The 16,612-nt window shown below is 43.7% G+C and overlaps 1 protein-coding gene across 2 annotated transcripts in view; it reads left to right on the top strand.

The window, feature by feature from the left end:
• Positions 1-74: 74 nt before the first annotated feature.
• Positions 75-16,612, top strand: part of CBL (Cbl proto-oncogene) — a 48,033-nt gene continuing 31,495 nt past the window's right edge. For both annotated transcript variants that reach the window (XM_053269185.1, XM_053269184.1), the window contains exons 1-2: positions 75-464; positions 11,607-11,854. In XM_053269185.1, the coding sequence (XP_053125160.1) occupies positions 318-464; positions 11,607-11,854 (395 nt within the window). In that variant the 5' untranslated portion in view covers positions 75-317. The remainder of the gene's footprint in view (positions 465-11,606; positions 11,855-16,612) is intronic.

Here is a 16,612-nt window from a genome sequence, read left to right as displayed (position 1 = left end):
GCCCGCCTTCTCCCCGCCCCGGTCCCGCGGCGCGGCCAATCAGAGCGCTGGGTCGCGGGAGGCTCGCGGTCCTGTCACGGGCGGGCGGCCGCGCGCGCAGGTTTCCTCAATCCCCCTCTTTCGCCCCCCCCGTTTTCTCCCCCCCCCCCTCAGTCGGGCGCGTCCCCGGCGCTCGTGGAGCCGCCTTCCTCCTTCTCCTTTTCCACTTCCCAGCCGTCGGTCCCTTGGAAAAGCCGGGGAAGGAGCGGCCCGGCTCTCCCGGCGGAAGGAGAGGAGGAAGAGACACGCCTTAGCCCCCGCCGCCGCCTCTCTCCCCCATGTCGGCCCCGCTGAAGAAGGGCCCCGGCGGGCTGATCGGCCTCATGAAGGACGCCTTCCAGCCCCACCACCACCATCTCGGCCCCCACCAGCCCGGCGCCGTCGACAAGAAAATGGTCGAGAAATGCTGGAAGCTCATGGACAAGGTGGGGGCGGGGCTGGGGGCCCGGGAACCGCGGCTTCCACCGCAGGGCTCGCTTACTCCGGAGTAAAGAGGGGCAGCAGGGTGGATCTTGGCCCTGCATTGGCGGCGGCGGGGGCGCGGAGGGGCTTCGGGCAGGCAGGGACCCCCGATAGGAGGGGCAGGGGTGGTCTCATGGCCAGGGATGATGAGGATGGCGACGACCATCTTGCCTTTACTCCAGACTAGGCAGGCATTTACCCCGCATAGCTTGTTGCTGCCCACGGGAGGGGAGAGGGGCTGGGCTGGGGCAGGCAGGGCCCTGGGGGTAGGGGCTTGGCTGGGGGTGGGTGAGCAGGAGGTGGATTGTGTAGCCAGGGAGGAAGATCCTCCTCCATCAGCATCGCTGCTTTGGCTAACACCTAGTCCCTGAAGCGCTCTTACCCCGAAGTCCAGGGCCAGATTCCATCCTCTGGGGTTCTCCAAATCCTCTTTCGTCTGTCCTGGGTGGTGTGGTTTGTGCCCCCAAGAACCTATGTGTTGAAAAACGATGCTTGACTTTCAGGGGCCGGGGTGGGCTCCAAAGGCCTTTAGGGCCAGGCTCCAAATTTACCTAGGTGCACCTCTGTGGCTAGTCACCCATCCAGGGCCAAGAACTCCTAAAGCATACCTTGCTGCTGCAGCATGTTGGGGTAGGGTGTAGAAGAAGGGCAGGGGTCGGTGGACTCCAGCAATCAGCCCCCTGTCAAGCAGGAAGCTGAGGGCCAAAATGGTCAGGAATTCATTGGATGAAGAGGGGAAGTGTGGGTGGACAGAGAGCCGCTGGGGCTAATAATAGCCCCTGCTAACTAAGCAAAGGATAGCTATTTGGGAGGTGTCTGTCTTATATTTAGCAGGGGGAGAGCAACTGTCCCAACCCACCCCCAACACAGCATTCCTCCAGTTGTTGGTGGGTGTCTTCTTTATATTTCCGTTTAGGTTGTGAATGCTTTTGGGACAGGGAGTCATCTTATCTTCTTATTTATTATTTATCTATCTTTCAGTGTAGACCACTTTGAGCACTTTTGTTGAAAAATGGCATACAAATAGTAATGACACACCATGGGGTGGGGTGCCTAGTGGGCAGAGGATTTAATTTTAAGATCAGAACACAAACTTGGACACTTGTCGCCCCCATAAAGCAATACACACATGCTGTACAGTGTCTCTGTGAGTTGATGCTTTATGGAATGATGTCAGTGAAAGACAGGTCCCTGTCCTGATGAGCTTACAATCTTAAGACCTGGGGAGTGCGAAGAGATATAATAGAGGAGAGGGAGGGGCGACATAAGAAGAGCCTGGCTGGAAAAGACTAAAGTTCCATCTAGAAGAGAGGTGGACAACCAGAGGCTCTCCAGCTGTTGCTGGGCTACAGCTCCCATCATCCCTGACTGCAGCTTATTGTGGCTGGGGATGATAGGAGTTGTAGTCCAACAGCTAGAGAACCTTAGGTTGGCTACTCCTGATCTAATTCAAGACCCCGCTTCCCACAGTCGCTCAAACAGATGTCTCCAGGAAAGGCAATAGACCTCCTATTGCTCCCCAGCAATTTGGAGGAATGCAAACAAAATATGTCGTGTTCATTGGCTGAGAAAGTGTGAAGAAAGGAATGGCACTAGGCAGGCTGAGATAGGCACGGGTTTGTCTGTGGGGAGAGAAATGGGATGGTAAAGGAATTAAGATGGGGGATAGCTGCTAGATGACGGGGTGATCAGAAGCTGCTGAGAAGGTGGCGAGTGGGCTAAGGGATGGGGTGAGGAAGGGCTTGGCTTGAACTGCTGCTCGAGACAGGACTGGTGGCATAAGAACTGATTGGGTTAGGGCTGGGGAGGATCTGTTAAGATGAGATGGAGTTCTGAAGGATGAAGGGTGGGGGAGAAGAGCATCCTGTTTCCCACAGTGGCCCACCAGATGCCTCTGGGGAGCCCACAGGCAAGAGGTAGGTGCATGCCCTCCTGCTGTTGCTCCCCTGCAACTGGCATTGAGAGGCATCATGCCTCTGAGGCTGGAGATGGCCCACAGCCATCAGACTAGTAGCCATTGATAGACCTGTTCTCCATGAATCTGTCTAAGCCCCTTTTAAAGCCATCCAAGCTCGTGGCCATCACCACATCCCATGGCAAAGAATTCCATAGATTGATTACGCACTGTGTGAAAAAGTACTTCCAATTGTCAGTCCTAAAAATCGACATTCATGGTAACAACATGGTAAGTCTGGGGTAAGGATGATGAATGTGGTTGGTTTGATAAAAGCTGAAGTTCTGTCTATCCATTCATATTGTTCTTACCCATGTTAAATGCTTTTCTCTTACAAAAATCAAAACAATCATAGGAGAGTGTTTAGAGCTCCTAATCGAGAGGAACAAAAGAATTAGCGAAGAATTCTTCTCTGGGAAGAAGAGATCAAAGCTGGGCATTACGTTGGGCTGCTAGAAACTTCAGCATGTAACATTTAGTAAAATGTGAACATTGGGGAAAAAAATCATAAAGAGCATGTGCATTTTCTGGGATATTAGAGAGATTGGTAGGTGAAAAGGAAGTTCCTAATGGCAGAGGAGGGCCTCCAAATAGACTGAAGGCTGTGTGGAGGAGACTGATGGAAATAGAGGGGGCCAGTAATCATGGTCGTGGATCTTATTGAAGAAAATGAAATAGTAGGAGGCCTCAGGAGACAGACCGCCCAGGGTTAAATTCATTGGGGGTGTGAGGGAAAGGGAGCCTACAGTTCTTTGGGAATGCATTTCTGCAAGGCTAGGCTCTTGCTGCTGTGTTTGCAGGCCTGCTCCTAGCCATGAAGGCAAGTGGAACATGCTGTGAAGCTAAGACTCCATGACAAGCTGGAAATTGTGTGCAGTGATATCATAACTCAGAGCAGTAAGGAAGAACCAATGACAGCTTTGCAGTCAAGCCTTCCTAATCTTTCATTGCAAATGTGTATTTGTGCTAAACTAGGAGATCTAGAACTTTAAGATGTGTTCTGGCTTAGATCAGCTTCTCTGTTTTCTTGAGCTTTCTAGTACTATAAATTCTTTCTAGTACTGTAAATTGGATGTTTCCTACTCTTGAAGTGTCAGGCAATCACTACTGCCAGACCTTGGATGTTGGAATAGATGAGTTAATAGTTTGACAAGTGTGTCATTAAGTGTTGCTAGATGGAAAAATGCAAACTAAAAATATTGTTGAGTATTTAGTACTAATTTTTTAGCTAGGTGAATGAGATCTGTCTGATATTGACATATATAGATGATTGATAAAACCGAAGTTGCTTTCATTTTAATAGGTCATGAAATAATAGGTCATGAACATGCTAAACATGTCTGTCAGTTAGTATGGCACACTGTCTTAAGCACTAAGGAGTCAGGGAAAAGTGGTACTAAATCACCGACTCTCCTTCAGAGGATATGGTACCTTGAAATGTCTGAACAAAATAGAAGATTTCATTACCTGTTTGAGTACATAGGTATGTGGTGGATAGATTACGTTTGTATGGGATTAAGATAAAAATGAAGTTGCAACTAGATACCTGTCAGTACTAGGTATTTGTGAGATAGATACATAGAACCAGTTGTGCAAAAGAAATGAATTTGGAAGTTTTTCATAAATGATGTTGGAGTGTGTCCTTATTTACTTACCTTGGGAAAATTAATGACCTTCCTGCATTGCTGTGCAAACACCATCATGTTACTCTTGAAACTTATGCTTGTCTTCACTTCTTCCTCTTTCCCTCATTGCAGCTATACATAGCTTTGTCTTGTTCAGTTAATGGTTTTTTAGGGGGACAAGAAAAGGAAGTAAGCAGTGTGTAGAACTGAAGAAAAGCAAGCGCATAGCTAGAAGACTTGTAGGCAGGCCTGGCATATACTGTGTGTGTGTGTGTGTACATTAGATACAGTGTTTTGGGATTGTTCAAAATCTCAGCTGTGGTCTTGAAACAAGGGGCTTAATTTCAGCCCCATTGTTGTAGCAAGATCATCGCAAAACAGAAACAAATCGCAACAGTTATCAAATAAATCGTTTGTATGTCAGCTATTTATGGATTGATTTGCTTGAGTGCTGAAACATCTTCAGATGGGAGTTAACTGGGTGTTAACAGATTTTAAGCAGCAAATCTTTGGTACTGGAGTGACATGGGTGAAGACGAAGCAAAATGGGTCTGTAATGTACTGTTGAACACTTTATTGAATGTTAACTAAGTGCTTCTCTTTAGACAATCCTAATCACTTGGTGACAGATGCTTCAAGTTCATTCTTCACAAGCACTACGATCTGTTGGAGCAAAAGTAATACAAATAGCAACTATTGAATGTAGTGGACCCTCATATCTTTTAATGTATTTTTACATTTGTTTTTCTTTTGGAAATCTTCAAGTGAACTCACATTTTGCTTACCCAGGAATTTGTTCAGCAGGGAGAATGACTGCCACCACAGCGGCTTTGCATTGCTTAATACAAATGGGAAGTGTGACTGGCAGGCTGACAATTTCCTTATTGCTCGTTTAGCTTTTTCCGTCGAGCTGCTATGACCAAGAGAAGTTGCTGTTACCCCAAATACAGCATCTTGCTGCCAAGTTTCAAGAAAACATCACCTAGAACAACAGACAAGATACTTAGAAATGTCATGTGTGAAAGAAAATTGCCTCATGGGGTCTGGGATTTCCAGCTCCTAGAAAGAAGAGCTCAAAATAGGAGCAGAGTGAGATTAAGGCCACATTTATACCATAAATAAATTTTAATCTGGTTTCAGTCCAGTTCAGCTGTTGTGACTTTTGCAAGAATATTTGGGAAATGTTGCTGTGTGGGGGTAAGGATAATTCTGTTAGACATTACTTGGCTTCTTAGAGGATTATACATTCCCAGGTTCCTTTTGAGATGCCATGACAGAGGCTGGTCTGGATCATGGATCCTTCTACTGAGCAGCAAGGAGCTAGGCTGATGCTTTAGCTTCCTATCTATGATTCCTGGCAATGTGTTCACATGCCAGCCCATCAGCCTGTGCTCTCTAGTCCTTCCCCCTACAGCTGAGTTCTCTTTCCCCGCAATTTATGGTTGCATACAGGACTAGAGTAATTGAGATGACTGTATGTGTTGTTCTCCATCTTTCTCTTGCTTTCCTGGAGGGCCTTTGAACTCAAAGGATGTCGCAGACCTGTGCAGCCTCACTTCCTCCTCTTTCCTTTGATCTGCTTGCCACCAAAACTTACAGTAAATGTTAGTGACATTAGCTGAGCTTTCTGTCTTTGTTTTGCCCTAGTTTCTCTTGGGACTGTTTGTGTGTGTTTGTGTGAGGGAGATAGTCATGTTTCAAACCATTTTATAAGCTAAAGGTCAATTTCGTGGGCTCGGTGGAATTGACAATCTTGTTAAATTGTAAAAACAAAATGGGAAACTTGTTTCTAAAGCTGCAGTCTGTACCACACACCAGTGGTCCCCCTAATTTTTTTCATCTCTGTGCAAAATGAGTTTTGTTCTGGGAGGCAGTATCAAGGCACTGTGTGCGCACGTTCATTCAGAGTGGGGCCTTCCTAATTCAACCTGAGCGGGATCTAAAATTTAAACTTGTGCGCGCACGCACGTGTGCACGCCTTAGAAGGAACAGTGACACCGACGCACGCGGACAGATGCGCACACAGACAGACCTTGAATTGGACCTGGAAACAAATTGGCAGCCAGTGTAGCTCTTTCAAAATGGGTGTAAAATTATCCCAATGCAGGCAGCTCTGGATAAAATCCTAGCTGCCCCATTTTGCACTAGTTACAGTTTCCGAATATTTTTCAAGGGCAGCCTCATGTAGAGCATGTTACAGTAATCCAGCCATGATGTGACGAAGGCATGGGTAACTGTGGCCAGCTCTGCATTCTTGAAAGGGTCGCAGCTGGTGCACTACCCAAAGCTGTGCAAAGGCACCCCGGCCACCGCCGCCACCTGAGCTTCCAAAAGCAGAGCGGGGCTGGCAATACCCCCAAGCTGCACACCTGCTTTTTCAAGGGGAGTGCAACCCCGTCCAGAACTGGTTGAATCCCCTCATCCTTCTTGGCTTTCTTACTGACCAACAGCACCTCCATCTTGCCTGGATTCAATCTCTGCTAATAAGCCACATCCACCCCATCACTGCCTCCAACCCCCAATCCACTGCTTCCCTAGGATCATGTGATGAGCGGGGGGCCCCACGAGTTGACAAACTGTGCTGCTTATATTGGGGAATGATGTAAACAGTAGAGCCCCCATGTGGAGGCTGCCAAAAAATGTCTGAATTTTGGTTTGCAAACTGGGCATAACACAGTTTAGATGGAATGCTCCTTGGAGGGAAAGACATGCTTATTTTGTTGTGTATGAGGCTTCATCAAGCTCCATGTGCACTGATGATGCTGTACTATATTAATAAAAGCTTCTTATTCCATACTTCAGCACATGTTCATGCAGTGCCTGCACATCTGTGCTGTTTATTTATCTGGTGGTGGCTCTGTGCAGATGCTGTATGCATGTGAGCTGGCACCTGAGTTTAGGCTTTTGTGTTCAGGCTTTTAAACATGTGTTTAGGCTTTTCTTCTGCCATGTAGACTGCTGACATGAGGCAGGCCTCCATTTGGGATGGGGCTTGCATCATACCTCTGAGGCTCCCTGCTGAGAACTGTTTGTGGCACTTTGCTTGCAAGATCACATAATAAGCAAGTCATTATCTTAATTCTGCTTGAAGTCATTTATATATTTTACTAAGGTAATATAGAGGGAGCTGCTTTCCATGGTCAGCCATGTCCCCGCTGTTATGTCCAGCCATTAAAGCAGGCTTTAGATAGTGTAAAATGTAATATGACAGTATTTTGGCTGGAGGTGATGCATTTTAACTTAATAATGCAGTTGGTAATTAGGAGTTGAAATATAAATTACAGTAGCAGAAAGCAGAAGTCTCACACACATTGGTATTTGAGGAACTGGGTGCAAAAGGTCTGGGAGGTTTTGAAACTGTGTGGGAGGAAAGACTTGGAGATACCACATGAGCTGCGGTGGAAGAATAAACTCTGGATCTCAAATGACAAATACTTATGTGAATGTGCAGCAAGTTTCTATATCAACATTTCAAATATCCTTGCAGGGCACAGTCAGGTAGTAGGTAGGTGGAAACAGAGAGGTGAGGTGGGTTAGGCCTACGTGTGATCTGGAGAAACACAAATAAGGGGTGCCTTTTCCTTCAAGGGGAAACACCCTCAAATTCCCTGTTTCTGGTCATGGGAAGGCTGCTTAAAAATGTGACAGGAGTTGAGGAGCTAGCTAGCAACTAGAAAAAGATGAATGCAATCCCTTCTAGCTCTTAGACACTAACTGGTTCACTTGTGGTGTTATCCTTGATAGCTAATACCCTACTTCTGGGGTGCTTGCCTTGGATTAAGAATACTGTAAGTGAGCTAAGCATATGAGTCGAGCTCATATATGAACAATACTATTCAGGAAAGTTCACCTTTTAGTCTACTTAGTTCAGCTGATAAAAATAAACTGTTGCCTATGAAGGTTGGAGCTAGATAAACATGTAGTTGCAGAAGCATGTGTGTCTCTGCTACTCTGAAGTTATCTTTCAAGCTAGCCATCACCTTTCCAATATGATTTGTAAGCAAGCTCCTACCTGTGATTCATTTCTTCATTGTACTTGGTATTAACAGCTTATGGTTCTTGATGGTCATGTACACATAAACTGGGGAAAACCTCTGAGAGTGCCAGTTTTTCCATCTTGAGTATTTTCTGCTTTGGACATATGACATGAAATTAGTTTTGCTGTTTCCTCTTTTCTCTTCAGTTTCCTTAAAACTACTAAGTAGGAACTTAATTGTGGGTTTAACTGTATTAGTATGTGTTTTTCACTTGGAAGACTCTGAAAACCAGTTGTGTGCTTGCTTATGTTTTATTATTGTTGCTTTCAGCTTAAACACTGGACACCCACACTACCCTATCAAATTAGTTGCATTATTACATTTCCTTCCTATATTTCTGTCTTGAATGATTAATGGTTTTGAAGGTGGGAAGGTAGGAGAAATTCTTTATACAAGGAATACCCATAATAGAAACTTTGACACAGTGCTTATCTACAGTATAATTGCTGCTTCTTAAATATATTCACACTTGAGGTGAAGCATCTGCTGCCTTTTGAAGTCCTTTGTTTGTTAGCATTGTCTGTTAAGGAGCCAGAGAGGGAGAATGAACGTAGTGTGTGCTAATTTGCTGGTGCATTGCTGATTTCCCAGAGCTGTGAACATTACTTTTGGCAGTGGTGGTGGTGGTCTGCAAATGCACATGAAGGGAGCGAAGTGAAAGACAAATATTTTTGTTTCTTGACTTGAAGGATCAAGAAAGCCACATTGAGGGTAGCTTGTGGGGGATAATACTTACCTACTGTTCTTGGGTCTGTTTAAAAAAATACTTGGGTTTTGGACTTCACCTTTAAAAGTGGTGGTTTCACTAATTAAGCATACTTATTTAAAATTTCATTGGGTAATAAATGTAAATGCCTCACTGCCTTTCTGGTCTGTTAACTATTTACAGGGACAGTCATCCTGAGTACTCAAAGTTTTCTGGAGGCCATGAGAATATGACCTCCAAAATTCATTTTTAAGAAAAATATGTAGTAGCTGCTAGGTCTGCTTACTACTTAACAGGGGACTTGCAAGTGGGATCAGCCTGTGCCGGTTCCTACTATATCTGACCCAGAGAAACATCTTTTCTGTGTCTGAAGTTTCAATCAGCCTGCAAAAAGAGACTAGGATGTGCTTTGTAGTATGCTTTGGAATCCAAGAACTTAGAACTTGTTTTCATGTTTTTTGAAGTCTGCTAAATTAAGCAAGCACAATCTTGCCCTCATGTTGGAGCATAATCGAAGTCACTTTAGGGTGTCCTGTCCACGGCATATTCACTGCACCTCTTGCTTATATTGCTCTATGTGTTACTGGGGTCTGTATATTGGTTGGGGTTTTTGAACTATTTGTTAACCCTAAAGGTTCGCCCAGTGGGTTTTTAGATTTTGAACAAAAGACACCTATGTTATACATAAGTTGCTCTGAGTTTCATGGGATGGTAGTAGTGGTGCTTTAAGAAGCCCAAAGTTCCATTGGCTGCATGGAACTAGCTGTGCCATAATCAACTCCCATAATCCCCAGCCAAAAGCCATTGCAGCTGGGGATGCTGGGAGTTGTAGTGAACAACATCTGGGAATCCCTTTTAGAGGGAAGAATGATCCTGGCCAAAATGTATTCATGGTTCTTAAGGGGGAAAAGTTGCCTTGAGCTGTACCTTAGAAGAATGCATGGTATTTGATATGATGTAGATTCTCCTTGGTTGAGAATCTCTGAGTACCAGGCCACACATACGAAAACTTGGCCAAGCCCCTTATTGGAGCGTGGTTTGAATCTGTCCATATTTAAAGGCGCAAGTCTTGTTTGATGTAGTCACTGCTGTTCTTGTGAAAAACCAACAAAGAGGAAGTTATTTTCTGGTGGGTCATTTCTGGTGGCTTCAGAGAGAACTCTTGGACTGGTGTATCATTGTTTTCTGGGCAAGGTTTTTGGGTAGTTATTCCAATGAATAGTAAATTATTTAGTTACAGGGAGCTGAGGAACCTTTGACACTGTACATAGCCCCTAAAAACAATTTGAGGTATCCGAATACAGAGTACTGCAATTTTTTGGAGGTGGATCAGCTATGTACATATGGAACATATAGTGTTTGCCAGTTCTTTTAGAGCTGTACTTGATATAAATTATTGATTTGTTATGTCTTACAGGTCCATTTCCTTTCTGATGGTTTTGGATGCCAAACACTTTGTTCTTATAGATGAATCTGATAAATCTTGCAGTATTTGAAATAGGGCAGTAGACTGTAGTAGCTGCTTCTTTTGTTTAAAACTCAAGATCAGAAAAGTAATTGTTTACATATTGTATCAGCCTTGAAACTTCTGCACAATAGCACCATTATCTGGACATTTGCCACACTGAACAAGTCCACAGTGACAGGGCCATCATGTGATTAAGTCCTATTTCATGTTTATCACTATTTCAGAAAGACACATTTGTCATTTTCCTTAGAGTCTTGGGGCAATATTCTGTGACCAGGGGTTTAAAAAGCACCTTGCTAAATGTGACTATCAAGGTACTTTTGAGGCCTTGTAAAGGAGCCAGTTCAGATGCTCAGGAGTGCATCTGTGATACCACCTTTCCTGTGATTGTGCACTTTGAAAGGGCACATGGAGGGAGGGCACTTGTCTGAAAGAGACAAGGTCAGATTCTTCCATGTGCCAGAGGATTTTGCTGTGGGCTTGCTGTCAAATATGTGTGTTGAGGTAGTGCAGATGTGAGATTGTTAAGATGTTTCATTGTTCGTTACAGCTGAGTCATCTGCCATTGAACTATCCTTTTACTAGCTTTTTTCTCCTCCTAGACTGAAGAGGTAGTAAAATCTTGATTCTCTTGGAGATTAGCCTTGCAACTTGTAATCATGTATAGTCTGCTCTGCCTACTTATGGTCCTTAACTCCATCTCCAGCCAACTAATTTCCACTCCTTTGTCCTGGCCTGCACTTCTTTGTCAATTCAAAAGTGTGTGCAGTCAGCTGAATACATCTGTATGTTGGCCAGTGCTTGCCTAAGTGTACAGTATATGCAACTGATACTTCCACTTCCTTTCCAAAAACAAAGGGCTGCTTGCCCTTTGAGGCTAGGTGAGGGAAGAACTAAGTCCTGTCTGTGCTTTTCCTCAGTGGCTGGCTGGCATCTCCTTCCTGCTTGACTGAAAAGGTTTACTAAATAGCACTTGGTTGTGTGTGCACTTTTAATTAGAAGTTTGTAACACTAGTGGGATGCCATCTTTGACGAATTGTATATGTGAAGCCAGAGTTGGATGGCCTACATACAATGAGATCTTGCTAGCATCTTTCTGTATGTGAGATCTATCTCACTTTAGACCATGTGATTAAAATGTATAGCCTTGTAGGTTCCATATTTTGTGGTGTATAATTTGTTCCTGAGAAACTAGATCACTGGGTTGACATCTTAGTTGTGAATATTTTCCTTGCATTTCCAAAGTGTCGGCATTAGTTAAACAAAGTTAGTTAATACATTTCATTTGAGTGTTTTTATGTTTCCCCCCCACCAGGTTGTGCGTTTGTGTCAGAATCCCAAGCTGGCGCTAAAAAACAGCCCACCCTACATTCTGGACCTGCTTCCTGACACATATCAGCATCTGCGAACCATTTTGTCACGCTATGAGGGGAAGATGGAGACTCTAGGAGATAATGAATACTTCAGGGTGTTCATGGAAAACTTGATGAAGAAGACAAAACAGACCATAAGTCTCTTTAAGGAAGGGAAAGAGAGAATGTACGAGGAGAATTCCCAGCCTAGGTAATGCAGTTGTGTATTGGTATTTGCTTACAGTATTTTGAAGCACAAATGAGAAGTGGTGGGATCACTCTTGCAAAGGTATCTCAGTCTTTCTCAGATTATTGTGTGTTCCTAATTGCTTTCTGAACATAATATGTTTGTTTCTGGCAATCTGTGACCATGAATTGGGTTTGCTGTTCTGATCACAAGGTATTACTGAAATTTTTGTATCGTATAATGTCAACTAATTTCTTTTGTGTTGGAGGTGAAAGCACAAAAAGGGTGGAAACATTTTGTGACAAACTTGTGACATGCTATTTGCAGAAGTACATTCGGATATACAGCTTGCAGACTAGCTGCATAGCTATATTATAACAATAATACCAAACGTTTGTATGGTATTTTAGTGTTCAGAGTATTTTGATCTTATCTGATCATAGATACATAGCCTTTTTTTAAGGAGACTGACTGAAGCATAGGTTGGGGCAAACCATCCTCTACCCCAGGGAAATAGTTTCCTGGTTACATTCCACTCCTTCACCAAGCTTCGAAAGGTGGAGGGAGGTAGGGAGTGTCAGGAGCATCTGGAATTATGCATGCTAAACTGTTCTGGTCAAGTCAGGATTTTATTTTGTTTGTCAAACCAATATGCAGACCTTTTCCCTTGTGCATTTGCTGAGTACTCTTGCATGTTATGCCTAATGAAGGGCAATTGCTTGAGGGTGCAGGCACCTTGAGATGGGTGCCATGGGCATTTGCTGTGCAATGCCAGCTTGATTCTTTTTAAAAATTTGGTAGCAGCAAATAAGCCATATTTAGTTAGTTTAGACATGGCAGAGAATCACCCATATGTAGCATGTTTAGAAAGTGAAATTTTTCATTTATGCATGCAAAGCACTTCAGTAGGCCAAATTATAGCGTAAAAATAACCCCCCTAACAGTACCGTACCTCACACACCTTCTCATTCCAAATGGGGAGCTGGGGTGGGGGGTGTTTTTTAGTGACTTCTGCTGTGTAACATTTTGTGGAATGGTCTTAAAAATATTTTTATTCAAGCTTCAGGTTTTTGTGGAATGTTAGATGAAACTCTGCTTTTTGAAAAATAAAATTGGTTGTTTACCTGTTCTAGAGAATAAGCCATACTTCCAACTTTTCTGTTACCTAGCCCCAGAATTTGATGTTCAGAAAGCATCTCACACTGTGGTTAAAACATGAATAGATTTGAGTGCTCTCCAGTTCTATATGTGCTCAAGAGTTTAGTTTCATTTCTAGACTCAAAACAATTTCTGCTGCTTGCTGTCAGTAAAACTAGTGTCAAAAATGTAAATTGAAATGACAGTTGGCTTGTGTTGAGATTTTGGTATCTCTCTGTTTCCCCCTGCACCCAGAGGCCTTCAGGGATGTGTCATTCAAAGTTGCTTTCTTTCACGCGTCTGTGTAAAGTCCTCCTCATTGTACATCTGTCGTTTCTTAAGACGTGTCACGGTGGGCGGGAGATGACTGACTGTAGGTGGTGCAGCCGTTCACCACCTTGAGCAGGGCCAATGAACAGCACAGAGGAAATACGTTGGCAGAGGGAATCCCTTTGTCACTGCTATCTGTAGGGTCAAATTATTCTTGAGAGACATTCATCGCCGACTCAAAGGTGTTTCCCTGCAACCTCAATGCTCCCACTTCTTTACTATACCGAGGACTGGGATGCTGATGAGGTGAAGGGAGAAGGTGTCTAGTAGGATCTGTGCCAGTAGCCAAGATTGACCAAACTGTCTACAGAGCACCCGGCCTTCTCCATGGATTAAGCCTCCCATGAGCTTGGAAGTCACTTGGATCTGTTAATCTCTGTAGAAGCCATCATTTTTGTGAGCTGCCTTTATTGCTTGCCTAGAAAGATGGGATGTGCATCATAATATGCAAACAAATCCATCACCCCATGGGGGTCAGACTCTGGCCCCCCTCTGTATAACAAGGTGAAAGTAAGGATGGTATGTTAGCTGCTGTAGTATTGTATAAAAAAATATATGCTTTCCCGGAACTTCTGCATGATCCATCTCCCTGCCCCCGCTTCATGGGAATTAATTATATAAGAGTTTCACACTCTCATGGCAGCCAAGGTGTTGAGCTTGGATCTTTTGTTGTCTCTCCTTGCCAGGGGACTTTTGGAACTGCTGTCTCAGCAAGATTTCAGATTTGTCATTAGCTCTAGGGCATGGAGGTACAAATCCATACAGGAAAAAGCTGCAGATATTCAATATCTTTCTGTATGCCACGTGTGCACAGCCTCACCTAGGAAGGAAATTGATACCATAGAGTGTTGTTGTTGTTTTTGTTTTTTTAAACATCAAAATGAGTTTTAAACTCCTTATAAAGCTTTACACTTCCAAAAATACAAAACCAAAATTTTAATAAGGAGAAAAAATTAAAGCGGGGAGCAGGATAAAGGAACAGTAGAAAGCATTGTTAAGGCAGTTTGTCCAAGCCTGGTGTGAAAGAGCCCCCTGTCACTTCCTTCAAATGAAACTTGCCCCTCAGAATGTAGAAAACTTGTGGTGCTACTTTTGCATTTCAATTAGAGTATCTTAGAAGAGATTCAAAAGCTGCCTATAAAAAAAGAAGTCTCGACTGCCAGGGTCCCCCATACAAACGTGAACTGCTTGCTGCCCAGAGAAATTCATTGCCATGAAGAAAATGCACTTCAGTTTTGATGTGAAATCCTTTGTTTAGGATGGGCTTGGGCATCATATCCAGGCCCTTGTGAAAGGTTCTGAGTCTCCAGCTTTCATTTTCAAACTTCTCAGCCTTCATGACTGCAGAGAGAGTTTCAAAATGGGGTGGGGGGAATAGTAAGAGGCAACTCAGATACAACTATTCCTCATTTTCAAGGTTCTTTGCACAGAACCTTGGACAAATCTGCACAGAGTTGTAGGTAACAATTACAAAATGCTAATAAGTTGTTCTTCCAGATCATTATATTTGGTTTATGTGGTCCTTGGTGCTGAACATGTTTGACCCACTTAGATTAGTGTGTGCTGTATAAAAATTAGCAACTTTCAACTAAGCTGGCTTGAAAAGTACAGATGGCTTGAAAGATCAACATTGTATTTCATGAACAGTGTCTACCCCAGTAAAAGGCTATCCTTATGACCTATTGCCAGAGATATACCAAGGGAGCAAAAATCATATTTTATGTATATGTGTATCTCAGAACTCCTTTGCAGGTTCATTAAAAGCCTAGAGTAAGGTCCTGGCAGCAGAGAAGTAACTAATCTAACTGGTATGAATTGTCTCTTTTGCTAAGCAGGGTCTGCCCTGGTTTGCATTTGGATGGGTGACTACATGTGAGCGCTGTCTGTTGTAAGATATTCCCCTTAGCGGATGAGGCCATAGCTCAGTGTGCAGCATCTATTTGGCACGTATGCAGAAGGTCCCAGCTTTACTCCCTGGCAGCTCCCAAGTAGGGCTGGGGGAGACTTCTGCCTGAATCCCTGGAGAATCACTACCAGTCAGTGTAGACGATACTGAGCTAGATGGACCAAGGGTCTGACTCAGTTAGAAGGCAGCTTCCTATGTTTGTGACACCTTAAGGATCAACACGTTTACTGTAGCATACAGATTTGTGGTCTGCAGCCCACTTTATTAGATGTATGAGGTGGTATAATAGTCTATGAGCGACTTCACTTAAATTGAGTACCAGAATGAAACAGTCATGTGACCAAAGTTAAAAATATAAAGAGAAAATTGCATGGAAACTTTTTAGCTAAGAGGGCCCTCTGCATCTGAGCTCAACTTCTGTTGTCCTGATAATGGACTTACTGCATCTAATTATGATGTTGGCTTCCTGTTTCACGCTGGTGCCTTGGCGAGTCAGTCCACAAAATCAATGTCATGCTAGCTGACTCTGCAGACTGGCATATGATGGGCATACAATTTGATGGCTCTTAAATCTGTCTGGGTAATTCTAATAAGTGAGAGACAATGGGTGTTTCCTTCTGTACATTGGTTGCTCTGCATTCCTCTGGAAGGTATCTTGTGCTGCTGCTGGAGCACAGAGGAATTTCATTCACTTCCTGTGTTGAAAGCTTAGTTGAAAGTAGTTCCATTGTGTATCTGTTTTTAAAAACTGATTACGCTGTGAAGTAGGCCGTGTAGCTGCATAAGTTTATAAATGTTGACATAGAATGTTTAAGCCTGACTATTCAGCACTTATTTGGAAGGGTCAGAGTTAAACTGATATCAGCAAGACTGTTGTTGCTTACACGAAATATCCTGCTGTGACGGGAGTGTTGTGCAGCAATTTATGCACCTCAGTGGAGCCTGACATGATGCATCAGAGGTGCAGAACACAGGATCCACATGCAGCCTTCTAGGCTCTTTTGTGAGACCAGACAGATCCTTTTAGGGACACTATCCTCAGATTTTTACCATTCATTTTTTAAAAAACAGGGCAAAGTTTAATGACTGCAGAGCAAAGTTTCAAAGATACAATTGCAGCAAAGGCTCAGGATTACCTAGTCAATGAGAAGCTCTGGTTCATTGCTTTTAGTTTGTTTTCTCATTATTTATTGGGGTTTATAGCCTAATCCCCAAAGCTTGGGGTAGGTCACCAAAGCACCCTGTTGGTGACAGTCTCCTATATGTTTGGCCTAAGCCATTTAGTGCTTTATAGAGCCATTGTAGATGTTGGAACACTGGTCTAAAGTGCTTCTGTTGGTCCATTCCATTCAGGATGCTGGTTGCTGCATTTTGTACCAGATGAAGCTTCTGCAAGAGCAGCCCCATAC

Source organism: Hemicordylus capensis, chromosome 8 (assembly GCF_027244095.1).
Source record: "Hemicordylus capensis ecotype Gifberg chromosome 8, rHemCap1.1.pri, whole genome shotgun sequence".
Taxonomy (NCBI): Eukaryota; Metazoa; Chordata; class Lepidosauria; order Squamata; family Cordylidae; genus Hemicordylus; species Hemicordylus capensis.
The sequence above is the reverse complement of the archived record's forward strand: the minus strand, read 5'-3'. Positions and strand labels throughout refer to the sequence as shown.